Source organism: Artemia franciscana, chromosome 18, assembly GCF_032884065.1.
Source record: "Artemia franciscana chromosome 18, ASM3288406v1, whole genome shotgun sequence".
NCBI lineage: Eukaryota > Metazoa > Arthropoda > Branchiopoda > Anostraca > Artemiidae > Artemia > Artemia franciscana.
In genome coordinates, this window is record NC_088880.1 from 26,148,651 (window position 1) to 26,163,140 (window position 14,490).

At 35.8% G+C, this 14,490-nt stretch overlaps 1 protein-coding gene across 1 annotated transcript in view; it reads right to left on the bottom strand.

Moving 5' to 3' along the window:
• The window catches only part of LOC136038812 (3-hydroxyisobutyrate dehydrogenase, mitochondrial-like), a 44,744-nt gene that overhangs the window by 15,529 nt on the left and 14,725 nt on the right, over positions 1–14,490 (bottom strand). The window contains exons 4-6 of the mRNA XM_065722198.1: positions 12,791–12,912; positions 8,453–8,663; positions 932–1,058 (exon numbers count right to left, since the gene is read on the bottom strand). Coding sequence (XP_065578270.1) covers positions 932–1,058; positions 8,453–8,663; positions 12,791–12,912 — 460 coding nt within the window. The remainder of the gene's footprint in view (positions 1–931; positions 1,059–8,452; positions 8,664–12,790; positions 12,913–14,490) is intronic.

Sequence of the window (14,490 nt, forward strand, 5' to 3'; positions counted from 1 at the left end):
TAGTGTCCGACTATAAGAACTTAGCTATCTTGGCCAAATTCATAGGTTGGAGAAGCCGGGACGGCCAAAGATTGTTTTCGAAGGTAGGGTGCATGGCAGTCACCTTCAACCTGGGAGACAAAGCAAGAAACCTGGCGAAACAATTTCGGAAACGACCTTTTTCAACAGCTAATCTGTCAACGTTTCAACGGCTCTAACACAACTTATGAGGACATGTGAAAACTTGGAGGATCAAAATGTTTTTTTTTTTTGCGGGATATTTTCTGAAGTAAAAGTTGATATCAGATTCAACTGAAACAAATATAGCAAAACTTTAGTGAAAATGACGTTCCAATCTCTTACTGCGGTAGCACTGGCTACACTGGTAGGTATCCAAACAAACGTCTATTATTTACCGCAATTCAATTTTTCATATTAATTTCAATCTAATTATATAATTGGAAAGCTCGGAGACTCTAAAACTATAATTGACTATCCCCGTATTCAGTATGACTTATTGGAACTAGTCAGCTGATTTTCGTCACCAATACCCAATGAAAACCATTTCATTCGAAAGAGAATGGTTTTCATTGGCTATCAATACGAAAATCAATCACAATGAGCTATATTGAACGGGGTGCGATAAGTAAAATGGAACAAAATAGTGAAAGGGGCAGAGCCAAACGCCTACAATTGCTGAAGGGTTGCGATTACTAATAATAACGTATAAACGTTAGCAAAAGTTGGTACTTTGTAGGAATAGTACGGAAGCAGGAATAGTTAGAAGTTAGAAAACACTCCTAGCTGAATTCCTAAGGTGATAAGATAATAGTCAAATTGAAATTCATTAGATGGCGTGAACCTTGCCTCCTAGGAACTGGGTTATTTCTCAGCATCAATTATTTCCTTCAATCTCTGCACAAAAACATATAAGAATAACGCAGTAAAATACCTCGTAGTTATTAGATGAGGGTACATTAGGCAGTATTCCTGGTACTGGGTTATAAACTTCACTTGACCAACATCGTCCAGTGCTAGTATTTAAAATTCCAGCGAGTAATTTGGGATCCAGTCCAAGCCTGAAAAGAAAAATATTCACTTCACTTGCTTCAATTTTTTTTAAAAGCAAACAAATCGGTAGAGTGTAGTATTTACACGCTAGAATATCACATCAATATAGGTCTTTACAGACCTATATATAGGTCAATGTAGGTCATCAATTAGGTCTTTATATACCTTTATATATACTACTACTACCAACAATTCACTGCAGCCCCAAGCCGCCCGAGGCAAACTCAGCTACGCATGCTCCTCCTCTATCCCAATCCATTCAAAGCCTCCTTCTTTACACCTTCTCAGAAAGTTCCCATTTCCCTTAAATCTTTCCTTATAACATCATCATACCCCAATCGGGAACGATCTGCTTTTCGTTTGGCCCTAGATGGTTGGCTAAAATGTACAACCTATTATCCATCTGTCATCCTTCATCCACAGAACGTACCCTGGTCATCTCAACCTTTCTATCATTATAGCCCCACAAAGCGAGATTGAACTACACTTTCCGTACATCCTACTGTTTGAGATACGGTCAGTCAGTCGGGTACACAGAACAATCTGTTGGTAATTTCTCTGGAAAACATCAGGCAAATCTTTCCTCCGTTTTACGCAGCGCCCATGCTTCAGAACCAAACTTGACCACTGTCATCACTATAGCTTTCAATATCCCAATCTTGGTTCTCCGACTTATCTTCCTATTCTTCAGAACTTTCTTCAGCTCTGAAAAAACACCATGGGCCTTCCCTATTCTACTCTTAATATCTTCACTGCACCCACCGCCTTTGCTAATAATACTTAAGAGGTAAGTGAAGCTGTCCACCCGATCGATCTTCTCGTTACCCAACATGACCTTTTCATTTTCATTTATTCCTAGCCTTAGCGACTTACTGTTCCAGATATTAATTTTCAAACCTATTCAAGCACCATGAACTTGCAAAATCTCTGAAAGTTTATTCATTTTGCTAAGACTTTCATCTAAGATGCTTAAATCCTCAGCATAATCTAAGTCCAGGAATGTTTTACTTCTCCATTTTAGTTCATCTACTCCAATTGCCTTTGCTGGGCTCCTTAAGATAAAGTCCATCAAAATGATCCATTTAAATCGGGTTAAAACACAAACCAGCAAAAGTCCTGGTTTAAAACGAAACCAGCTGCTGCCCTCATTTCCTATCTTGACCGCAGCAGCGTTAATTTCGTACATAGCTGTAACCCCTTTAATGCATTTGTCTGGTATACCACACATGAGCAAGACCTTCGCTAAAACTCTTCTACCGGCTGAATCAAACGCTTGATCATAATCTATAAAACTGAGGACCAAAGGTGTTTGATAACTCAGGCACTTCTCATTTATTAATCTAAGAGCGAAAATTCGTTGGCACATCCTCTACCCTTCCTAAAATGACGCTGTTCTTCTCCTAGAACATTATCTACAGCATCTGTAATAACACAGAAACAATTAATAAACATAGAAACCCGGCATTTGCATCTATAATTACCATACTCATTGTTACCATATTTCTAATAGACTACTTTCGATAGACTACTCGATAGATACTTTCCCTTTTTCAAAAATCATATTCATAGTCTTCAGTAACTTATTTCGAGCCCCCATAACCACAATATTTAAGAAATTCATTTACCACAGTATCAGCATCTGGGATCTTAATATTTTTGATCCATTTAGCACTGTCACTATTCCTTCCTCAAAAAAAATATCTTCCTTTACATCCAATGTGTCACAAACTTTTTCGTTCTTTTCTATACCTTTTCCTGTAATTCTACCATGGTTTAACACATTATCGAAATGTTCTCCTCTCTCTTTAACTCTTTCCTTATCACTAATTGTGGCTCCGTTCCTATCTTTAACTGGGACAAATTTAGATTTACTATTCCCTCTCAAATTTATTAACATGCTTGTACAACAATTTACTATTATGCCGTTTGTCTGCATCTTCCAGATCTTCGTTAATTTTATCCATGGCCTCCACTTCACGCCTCCTTAGTTCATATGTTAATGCTTTCTCCACTTTCTTCACATTCCTCTTATTTTCGTATGATCTATCATTCAAATAATTCTTGTACAAGCCCCTCCTCCTCTCTATTAAATATAATGTATCTTTGCAAGTATTCCTAGCTGCATTCCTAACTTTCTTCCCTTAGACACCATCAGCGACGTCACAAACCATTTTCCTAAAATTATTCCATCCGTCTTGTACATTGTCAAATTTTACAACTTTCAATATTGTGTATTCTACTATTCAGGGAAAGTTTCTTTCAAATTCTTATCCAGAAGTCTACCAATGTCATAGCTTCCCGGAAGGTAGTTACCCTTCCCAAATTTCATCTTTAGATTAACTCTAGATAATACTAGATGGTTATCTTTACCTTTAACATCATTGACGGCACTAGTGTATACCTTAGTATCTTATATCGATCCTGCCAGTCTTCGATTTACAATAAAATAATTAATAAGGTTAGCTTTGGCCGTTTTATCGACGAATACTGTATTGGTTATAACTGGATTTTTCATGCCTACAAAATAGCAGCCCTTTATATAAAACCCTACGAAAGTATGGCACCCCTTCCAATAATAATATTTACGAAATACATTGCTTTGCAGATTCTTTTCAAGAATAAATGATAATGCACGAGTTAGGAACTGGAACTTCAGAATTGTAATTTTTCCTGGCTAAGTGCTTGGCGTGCTGGTTTGAGAATTCTTTGTTCAAGGGCCAAGGGTTCGATTCCTGTCGTGGCCAGCTATATAATTTGGGACGGGGGTCAGTAGCCAGTTATTTAATTTGAGACGGGGGTTAGTAGCCTGACTCTGTAATCTCAGCCAGAGTCGACCCAGCTCTAAATGGATACCTGGAGAAATATGGGGAAGGTAAACAGGAAGGGTGTTCGAAAGCACAGGATGGCTGGCCCCCCTCCTGGGTGAAGGGCTACGAAACGGAGATCAGCACCGTCAGTTTGCACCTTGAGGGTCTAGTGCCGTCGTACTTACTAATACTTACATACTCACTTCAGTAAAACTAATAGAGACTTCCTGCGACTGGAGGTTGGGCGTCTGTGGGGTAAGAGTTTCATGCCATGTCTCCATCAATTAAGCAGATTTACTGACTTCTTCTCTATCTATTATGTATTGTTATAAACTAGTATTACGTATTATTTGCTGTTGAATGTAGTACTTGTAATATTTACTTGCTAAACTGTAGAGTGTCATAGCTCTACCCCACGTAATTATATCTCGTCTTTACATCTCAAGGTTTGACAAAAAAAGCTTAAATTACAGTACACAATGAATATATCATTAAGCAACAGATTTGAACTATATGTACACTTTTATGCACCATAATTGTTTTTTTTTTTTTTGCTAATTTCAAATACATAATCAAATTTCTTCCATTAGAAACAGTTTTGGCGAAAGTATTATCTAAGGTTGTTTTCTTTCATTTTTACCATTTTCAAACTTAAGTAGAGTTCCTATTGTCTTTATTCCTTGTTACGATGCAATAATTTGTTCTTTTTTCAAACTCTAGCCATAAGTTTCCATTTGGGGTTTTGTTGTAGTTTTTTCAAGCAAGTGCCCTGAGAAATTGTTGATACACTGACAAAAATTGTTTTTGACAGGGGGCAGATATTTCAGAATTAAAAGACAGATATTTCAGAATTAAAAGACACTACTCTCTTACCCTGAGTTGAAAATACAGTCAAAATTCTCCAGCGCTGATAGTTGCAACCAGGGCCGTTAAAGGGGGGAAGGGTGAACGGTACAAGCTACACCGGGCGTCGTGGCTGGGGAGGTTGGGGACCCCGCGGCAGGGGCTTTTAGTGTTTTTTATTTATGTTTCAGTCGGGATGGGGATGGGGGTTATTAACTTTGCCCTGGGCATCACCAACACTAGAAACAGCCTTAATTGCAATATCGCCACCAAAGGAGAGTACAGAAAAAGTTCCATAAAAAGTCTGTTTATTAATTAGTGGCGAAACCCTATATAGGCCAGTGTATTCTCCTGATGAGCCCTTATGTTGGGTGTTGCCTCTGAATTATTTGTCTATATTATTTTTTCTATTGTTTGGTAAATGACGACTTATACTTATTGACGACATGACTGCCTGTCCATGGATTATTCTTTATGGTTGATTGTGTGTGGCTATGCTGTTTGACCTATGTGATTGTATGGATGAGTAGGGTTAAGGCCTCATTCAAGTGCTTGTCTATATTAATCACTAATTTAGGAAAACAGTCTTCCTTTTCTCCTTCTGTCTCTCTCTTTTTTTTTCTTTTTTTTTTTTTGTGTTTGTGCTGTGGCATTGGTGATTTCTCTTTTCATGTTATTAATTATAAAAGCCATAATGGGCCTGAATTAACAAAAAATTAAAAGTGCAAAGACAAAATGGGTTATTGTTTTCAAACCAAACAACAAACTAAATAAAATGTTTCCTGCGCACCGAGCCCAAAAACCGAACCGAACAACCGAAGTTTTTATCCTAAAAAGTCTTCATACTTTAATGTAATCTATATCCTTTCCTCCATTTGAATTTAATCAGGAAATATTTCCTCACTCAAACTGTTCAACTCCTCACAAAAACTCAAAAATTAAACAAAATCCCCCTTTCGCCACACATTGCGAAAAAATGATATAACACATGAATGATGCAAAACAAGTCTTGACCAGTGTAACCATTGACGGACCCATTAAGACAGTCTGGGAGAGGGGGTTCCAATTCCAGAGTTAATAGTCATCTATCCTGCATTTAAATTTTAAACTGTTAAGCAAAAAGCTAAGATAAACTGGATAGATATTTTTCCGATATGACAAATGATTTATGATAAGTAAAATCTACGGGTGGGAAGATAAGATTGGATTCGGCTTCAATGCCTCTATATTTGTTTGCCTGTTATTTGCGTCGATCTAAGTGAAACGACTGTTTTAAGAAGAGCAGATAATATCCGTTTACACAACCCACACTTGCACCCATGTGCGTAATTAAACAAATATATTGAAAACAAATTGTTCCTGAAATGTTCACTTTATGTCAAAACTTATTGAAAAGTGCTGATTTTCACTTTCTGAAGAAATGCGTAGTCGTTGTTGTGATTACAGTTACAACTTTAGATTATAACTAAAACAATCTTGTGATCTATAATACTAAGGGAGGTCCCTAGACCCCATTTTTTTTAAATAGGTGTCATACTTACTGCATTCGATAGCCTAAATGAAATTGTAGAAACTGCGTTCATTCCACCCAAAAACGGGTCCTTGTGCATCCTAATATTTATCCTAATTCAATTTCCAGCTAATTTAATTCTAGCTAAATAAAAATTTCAAAATTGGTTTACAAATATTACACAATGGGGCTGGTCAGAATATTTTGTTTGTGATAAGCACATTACAATGAACTAATTTTGGTTTAACACCCTTGTATGTATAAACACCGTTATATTTGTTAAGCTGTCCTCAAATGGAGGATCAGTAGGGTATTGTTTGATAAGAAAAAATTTATTTCCCTAATCTGCATTACCCTGTGATCCTCTCTGTGAGAACTGCTTAGCAAGTGGGTTTCGGCAGTTACCTCTGAAGTGTAAAATGCCAGATACCACCTTTAGGCATGACAGCACTGACCCACGCAATGTTCAACTGATCCACGCAACATTCTACCACACTTGATCTATGAAATATTTATTTGATCCACACAACATTACGTTCCTTAATTTTCCTCTCTCATGACTTTTACCTTTTTTGTACTTAAAATAAGTTTCTCAACACATTTTTTGGGAGCAATTGACATGATGTTGGATCTGATCAGAAATATATTTTAACATATCAGTTAGTATATTTGAACATAGGCATTCGAGCTCTAGAAAAAGTGGCTTCAAAGATAGTACATTGTGAGCTGAGACATTTTTGCGAATCTGATCGGTACTGAGGGGGGAGGCATCTAAAAAGGGCGAGGGGGTCTGGTAACCCTTCGATCACTTTTTACTCAGTTCTAACTGAATGAGTCCCTGCGAAGTTTGTACAACCACCCCTTCCATAGGAAGTGTCCGCACAGCAACGCAAAGTATCCATGATCACCCCTTCAATTTTGAAGAAAATGGACAATGAAGAATTTATACTAATTCTCTTCAGAGACTCAACAGCTCAGAAAAACTCAAAAAACATAAGAGCTCAACAACTCGTAAACTCAAAAATCAAATATAAAACGTTTAACAGCCACAAGATGATGGCAACTAGTTCTTGGGACCAAAAATTTATATTATTTGTGGAATTTATGAAGCTGGGAAAAATAATTACTGCACATTCTCATTGAGAAACTTTGTGACGTCAACATTGAGGTATTTAAAACAGAAGAAGGGACACAGTGAATTTTTCGAACCATTGAAGTCCCCCCCCCTGCTTGTGTATCCCAACGACTACTTGGGAAATTTAAATAGAATATTTTCAAACACACACCATACAGTCCAGACTTAGGACCTAGTGACTACTATCCTTTCCCCAAACAGATGAAGTGGCTTAGGTTAGCGCATCCTAGCTGAGGAGAAAACTAAAATTTACTGTCACAACTCAATTCAAATTATTGACGGCCACATTTTATGAAGGAATAATTACAAAACTTGTCCCCAGGTATGGAAAATGCGTCAATCATCAAGGTAATTATGCAGAGAGGCCCCCTTGGGCCCCCTTTATTAATTTTGGTATTACATCATTTTTCTTTGCATTCACCTTCTTTCCTTCAAGAAAAACAGGAGCTAGGAAAAAAATCTTAATATTATATTTATCTTCATAAGAGAGCAATAATTATGTAGGTATTTATGTATTTATTTTTTCTCGAAAACGGCTCCAAATTTTTTCGGGAAAATTGGCATTCTGGGATAATCTGGTTTTTAAAAAAACCCATCTAGATAGGTCAGAAGTTTAAGAAAATTCGCTAAGAGTCTTAATTTCGGAAAAAAATTTATTTGAGTAACACCATTTTTATATACATCAGTATTGCAACGACGTTGTCATACTTGTTACACTTATGTGGAAAAATTGAAGTTTCATGCATGGAATTGCTTAAATGGCAAAAAACTGGTAATTGCAAAATTATTTGTATATGTTTTGACAAGGGATAACAACAATTCAAAAAACCTTAAAAAAGGAAACCAAAAGTTTGAAGCTTAGTAGAAATTGTTGTTAGAACTCAGACCTGATTCAATAATCCTTTATCTTTGAAAGGACTCAGTATAAAAAGACATTAAATTGCGTAAAGAGCAGAAAACTGGTAATTGGAAAAATATTTGTATCAACAATGAAAATCCATATATAGAAGCCTGCCACGTGCCAGGTGCCGAGGCCCGGCGGCGAATAATAGCATTCCCTGGTGGCGAACATACAGCCGAATAATATCAAGTAAAAAAAAAAGTTACCTGAGACCTAGATTCATAGTTTCAGCTGTGCCAATCATACTAATAGCAAGTAACATATTATTGCAAATCTTGGCAGCTTGCCCAGATCCAGCCTTTCCACAATATACAACATTTTTTCCCATATCTTGAAGGAGGGGCTTTGCAGATTCATATTCGTTTTCGGGGCCTCCCACCATGAACGTTAGAGTGCCAGCCTTTGCCCCAACTGTCCCTATTAATGAATAAAAAGAGCGATTTATTAATAATCACACTGACAACTAAACAATAAAATCAACATAATGTACAATTATCTTGTCCCTATACCCACAATTTTTCAAGAAAACCAGCTTCCCTAAGCCAATCTAGAAAAAACCTAATTCATCGTAATTCCCACACGGTATACTAAACGAATAATGTTGATGCTGAAAGAGGAAAATATATTAGAATATGAGCTAAGGAGGTGTGAAGTGGAGGTCATGGATAAAAATGCCAAAGATCTGGAAGATGCAGCCAGACGGCATAATAGTAAAATATTGTGCTGAAATGTTAATAAATTGAGGGGAAATAGTCGATCTAGACTTGTCCTAGTTAAAGATAGGAACGGGGCCACAATTAATGATAAGAAAGGAGTTAAAGAGGGATGGACAGAAAATTTCAGAATGTGCTAAACCAAGATAGAGTTAGAGGAAAAGATAGAGATGAAAATGGAAAAGTTTACGTTACCTCGGATGTGAAGGAAGATTCGCTTTATGAGGAAGAATTAGTGACAGAACTAAAAGGACTAAGAAATAATAAGGCCCCAGATCTGACAGTGTGGTAAATGAGTTTCTTAAATATGGTGGTTACGAGGATAGTAGTAAGTTACTGAAGATCATGCGGATGATTTTTTTTTAAAGGGTTGGCGATTTTAGAAAAAAAATAAAAATTAAAACCATGTACAGAAAAGGTAATAAGAATGAGTGTGGTGACTACAGAGGCATTAGCCTGGTTTCTGTAGGTAGCAAATTACTGAGTAATATGATACATCTTAGATTTAGAGATGCCATAGACAAAGCTTTTAGAGAAGAACATTGCGGTTTTAGGAAAGGTAGAGTATGTTTCGAACAAGTCTTCACTCTTAGAATAATTATTGAGAAGTGCCTGAATCATCAAACACCTTTAGTCCTCAGTTTTTTAGGTTACGAGCAAGCGTTTGATTCAGTTGACAGAAGAGCTTTAGCGAAGGTCTTATCCTTGTGAGGTCTACCAAACAAATATATTAAAGTGATTAGTGATATGTATGGGAATAACACTGCTGCGGTTAAGGTAAGAAATAAGGATAGTAGCGGGTTTTGTAATAAATCAGGAGTTAAGCAGGATTGTGTTAAATCCCCATTTATACGGATAATTTGATGGACTTTGTCTTGAGGACCACAGCCAAGGCAATAAAGGAAAACACGGAAAAATTGCAATGGATTTTTTTTTGGGTACCCGACTGACTGACCGTATATCAAACAGTAGGCTGTGTGAAAAGTGCTCTTCAATCTCACTCTCTAGAGCTATAAGGAGATACAAATTGAGATGGCTAGGGCCCCTTCTGCGGATGAATGATGACAGATTGCCAAATATTGTCATTTTCAGCCAACCGTCTAGGGCAAGACGTAAAGCAGTTCGTTCTCAGTTGTCCTTGAATTTAAGATGGCAGAAACGCTTCGTCAGCATATGACCATATATTTACTTTATTTTTGTATTCTATTCATGCCAATATTTTAACTGAGCAGAAATCCCCTTCTCCTTAAAAGAGCATTATTTTGCTTTAATTAAACTTTTTGATGCTTAAACTCGTAACTCAGTATATAACCTGTCCTTTGCCAGCCAATGATCATATATTTATTTTATTTTCTGTTTTATTCATGCCACTATTTTCATTGAATGGAAAGATGATTTTCCTTAATAAACCGTTAAATTGCTTCAATTAAATTTTTTGATGCTTAAATTAGTACCTCACTATATGGCCTGTGCTTCGCCAGCATACGGCTATATTATATGATATGATATAGATTTAGTGCCTGCACAAACTGTACAAAAACAATAGGGGGCAGAGTGCGAATTGAAAAAAAAGGTAGCAAAATACAGTTTAACACAAAAATATACAACAGATTAAATAACTCAAAATTCAACTATTAAATAAGAAAAGAAAAAAAGAAAAAGACACCAAAATACATTTTAACTCAACTATATACAACAGATTTAATACACATAACATTCAACTATTAAATATTATTTCTAATTTAACACATGCTCCGAAGAGTCAACCAAGGGTGATCCAGAGTCTGGAGCTTATTTTGAAAATTAAATACTCTCATAGGGATAGCATCTGAATCTATCAGACCAAATCTTTTAATCAAATACTGGTTACGGGTCCAAGAAGGTAGCCTAAGAAAATACTTAGCCCAAGAGAATAAATATTTAACAGTTTCTATTGGTAGCCCAAGAAAATAAATCATACGCAGTTTTTTCTTATCTGTCTAAGTGAAACATTTCCAAAGCGGAGATACGTGTACAAAATGTGGTAGAACAAATAGATCATACAACCGGGCTAGAATATGACGATTAATTGTCGTATTTGGGAAAAGCCTTCCACATGCACTACGAACTTTCCTAAGGGTATAATCAATAGCAAGTTCACGCGTAACCTTGAGTGATGTACCAATTCAGACTCCAAGGTAAGTCACAGCTTGAACTGGTTTGACCTCAGGACCTTCCAGAATGACACATACATCATCGGTTGGCAAATTATAGTTAAAAAACAGCAGTTCGGTTTTCGTTGGGTTAAACGAATGTCCGATACGAGAATATTCATCCGTTAAAGCACTGAAACAACTTTTTATTCCTTGTAGAGTCCTACAAATATTTAAAATATCATCTGCATAGCTAATGAGCGACACATCAATCCCATAAAGAATGCATGTTGTTGGGGTTTTATATTGTCCTTCAATAACAGAGTTATTGAACAAATCTGGCGAGTTCACAGCCCCTTGCCTTATACCCTTCTTTACTGGTATATCAGACTCAACTTCACAATTTACATTGGCATTCACACAATTACATTCTAACTCGAAGTGAACTATACATTGAGTCAAAGGGCTTTATAACACATGCTTGAATTCCTCTTTGTGCTGCCGAAAGCAGAATCTGCTCATGAATGGATGAATCGAAAGCATGAGCAAGATCGTGTCTTGCTAGGACAAGAGAATTATTATTGCTTTCTGCGTCCACCAATATATATTTATATATGTCCTTCGTCAGCATAGAGTCAAATATTTTTTTTTTTATTTTATTAATGCCAATATTTTTATTGAGTGGAAAGATCCTTTTTTTTAGCGTTACATTACTTCAATCAAACTTTTTAATGCTTAAATTTATAGCTCACAATATGGCCAATTTCGTTAAAACTTGTTAAAACTGTTAAAACTTACAGCTTACTATAAAACCTGTCCTTCGCCAGTATTTTTATTGAGTGCAAAGATCCTCTTCTTTTTTTGAACGTTATATTACTTCAATTAAATGTTTTTGATGTTTAAGTTTAGAGCTCACTATATAACCTGTCCTTCGTCAGCATAGGGTCAAATATTTATTTTATTTTGTATTTTATTCATGACAATATTTTTATTGAGTGGAAAGATCCTTCTATTTTTTTGAGCGTTATGGTAGTTCAATAAAATTTTTAATGCTTAAATTTACAGCTCACAATATAGCCTGTCCTTCAGCAGCATATGGCTATATATTTATTTTATATTTTATTAATACTAATATTTTTATTGAGTGGAAAGATCATTTTCTTTTTAGAGTGCTATATTACCTCATTGATGCTTAAAGTTACAGCTCATTACATGGCCTTTCCTTTGTCAGCATAGGGTCAAATTTTTATTTTATTTTATATTTTATGAATACCAATATTTTTATTAAGTGGAAAGATCTTTCTCTTTTTTTGAGCGTTATATTATTTCAATTATTTTTTTTTATGTTTAAATTTACAGCTCATTATATGACCGGTCCTTCGACAGCATAGGGTTAAATATTTATTTTATTTTGCATTTTATTAATGCCATTGTTTTTATTGATTGGAAAAATCCTTTTATTTTTTTTTAGCGTTATGCTGCTTCAAGTAAATTTTTAATGCTTAAATTTACAGCTCACTATATGGCCTGTCCTTCGGCAGCATATGGCCATATACTTATTTTATATTTTATTCATGCCAATATGTTTATCAAGTGGATTAAAATTACCGTCTCTTTTCTATATTAATATAAACATATGGATTTTTTAGGTCATTCTTTGGTATATTATATTTCTTTTTTAGTCAAGAAACGTTCTTACCTCCTGAGACAGGTGCGTCGAGGAAAACACATCCCTTCTTAAGTGCTTCTTCTGAAAGATTAAACGATACGTCTGGCTCGATGGTACTGCAATCTATCAACAGTGAGCCGGTTTTAGCACTCCTGAAATAAAAAAAAATATCTTTGAGTTATAACGTGGTTTTATTACGACACTGAATTTGAATACATGTTCAAAATAAAATATCTAAGAAATGTGTATAACTTACAAACTTACCAAAAAATAGTTAGGCGTCAGATTTTTAACCTTCAGGAGGTGTGACTATGGAGACATTTAGTTCAACTTCCGCAAAGGTCAGAATGTTCAAAACACCCTCACCACTTTTCTATCTACTTTAGAATGTGATTGAAAAAAAAAAACTTTATTTGTGTATGAAAGGGACAATTCTATGGCTTATTATCAAGCAATTCTTTTTCTGCTGAATAATGGAATCAACGATTCACACTGGGATCTCCAATGGGTTTAGTTTGGCAATGTGTCCATACGGTTGAAACAATCGTCTTAGTAACATTGTTGCTATTTGGAAAGGTGCAAATCAAGACTATGCTCTCTTCAATGATGTCATCCGGAACGTCATACAATATATTCCTCCATGCCTCATTTAGTCCTGTTTCACTACTAGCCATCCCTTTTATGCATATGATATTCTTCCACTATTTAAAGATCTCCAAGCTTAACAAACTGCAATTGACATTGTTTGTTTTTGTCTCAATGAGAGCAGCCTCCAAGCCCCCTCCTCGAAAATTAAGGGCATCATCTACACCCCTTCTAAGCAACTTCTTGAAACTATTCATATTGGCTTGCGCTAGACAAAGGGCAGTTTCATAAAATAGCCCTGAGTAGACCCTATAAGGCATGTCCTCCCACACGTCTCTTTGGTATCTTTATGGCTTTTTTGTTTGTCTTTTTTCACACAATCTAGACTTACGTTAACTCAATCTTCATTTTAGGAAATACTTTTCTCCTGTACCCACTCTAGACACGTAGTCGGCATATTTCCATAAGATAAGGATTATTTGATGATTCACCAAAATGGGGCCAAGTTGCGGAAAGGCTCCGTAAACATCACGAATGTATTCCACAAGCCGGAAATATTAGGTGTCAGGCTAAGCCGACTCCGCATCAAGCTCACGATTAACAATTGATCTAAATCTCTCTTTTTACACAATAACCTTAACATCAATTAAGCTACACAGACATCAGGAGAACTTAAGTTATGTTGACTACATTACTATATCGCCTATGTTATACTATGTTAAGCATATAACCCTTTCAACTGATTGTTTTCAAAAACGATGAAGAATTACAATATTTACTAATTTTATCCTTCTCCTTCACAAGTTACATTTAGTTGTCATAAAGGATCCACGCACCTCCTTCACTCAGTTTCTCGCAATGACTATTTAATATCCCTGTTCGAATTCCGTTGATGTCTACAAGCATGAAGAATATGATGATAATAATAGCCACGTTTCTTTAGAATCTTTATCATTAAGCTATTGCGTTGCTTCCTAATCAGGGGTAGTCGATGAGAGCACCAAACGATACAAAGATTTTTAGTTGATGGCAGAAACATTTCAGTCTTCCAGATTCTTGATCCACTGGACTTGATTTAAAGAAAATATATAGATGAGTAGCCCCAACTTCGACGTTTTTCGGTAGTTTTAATGGTACAATCAACT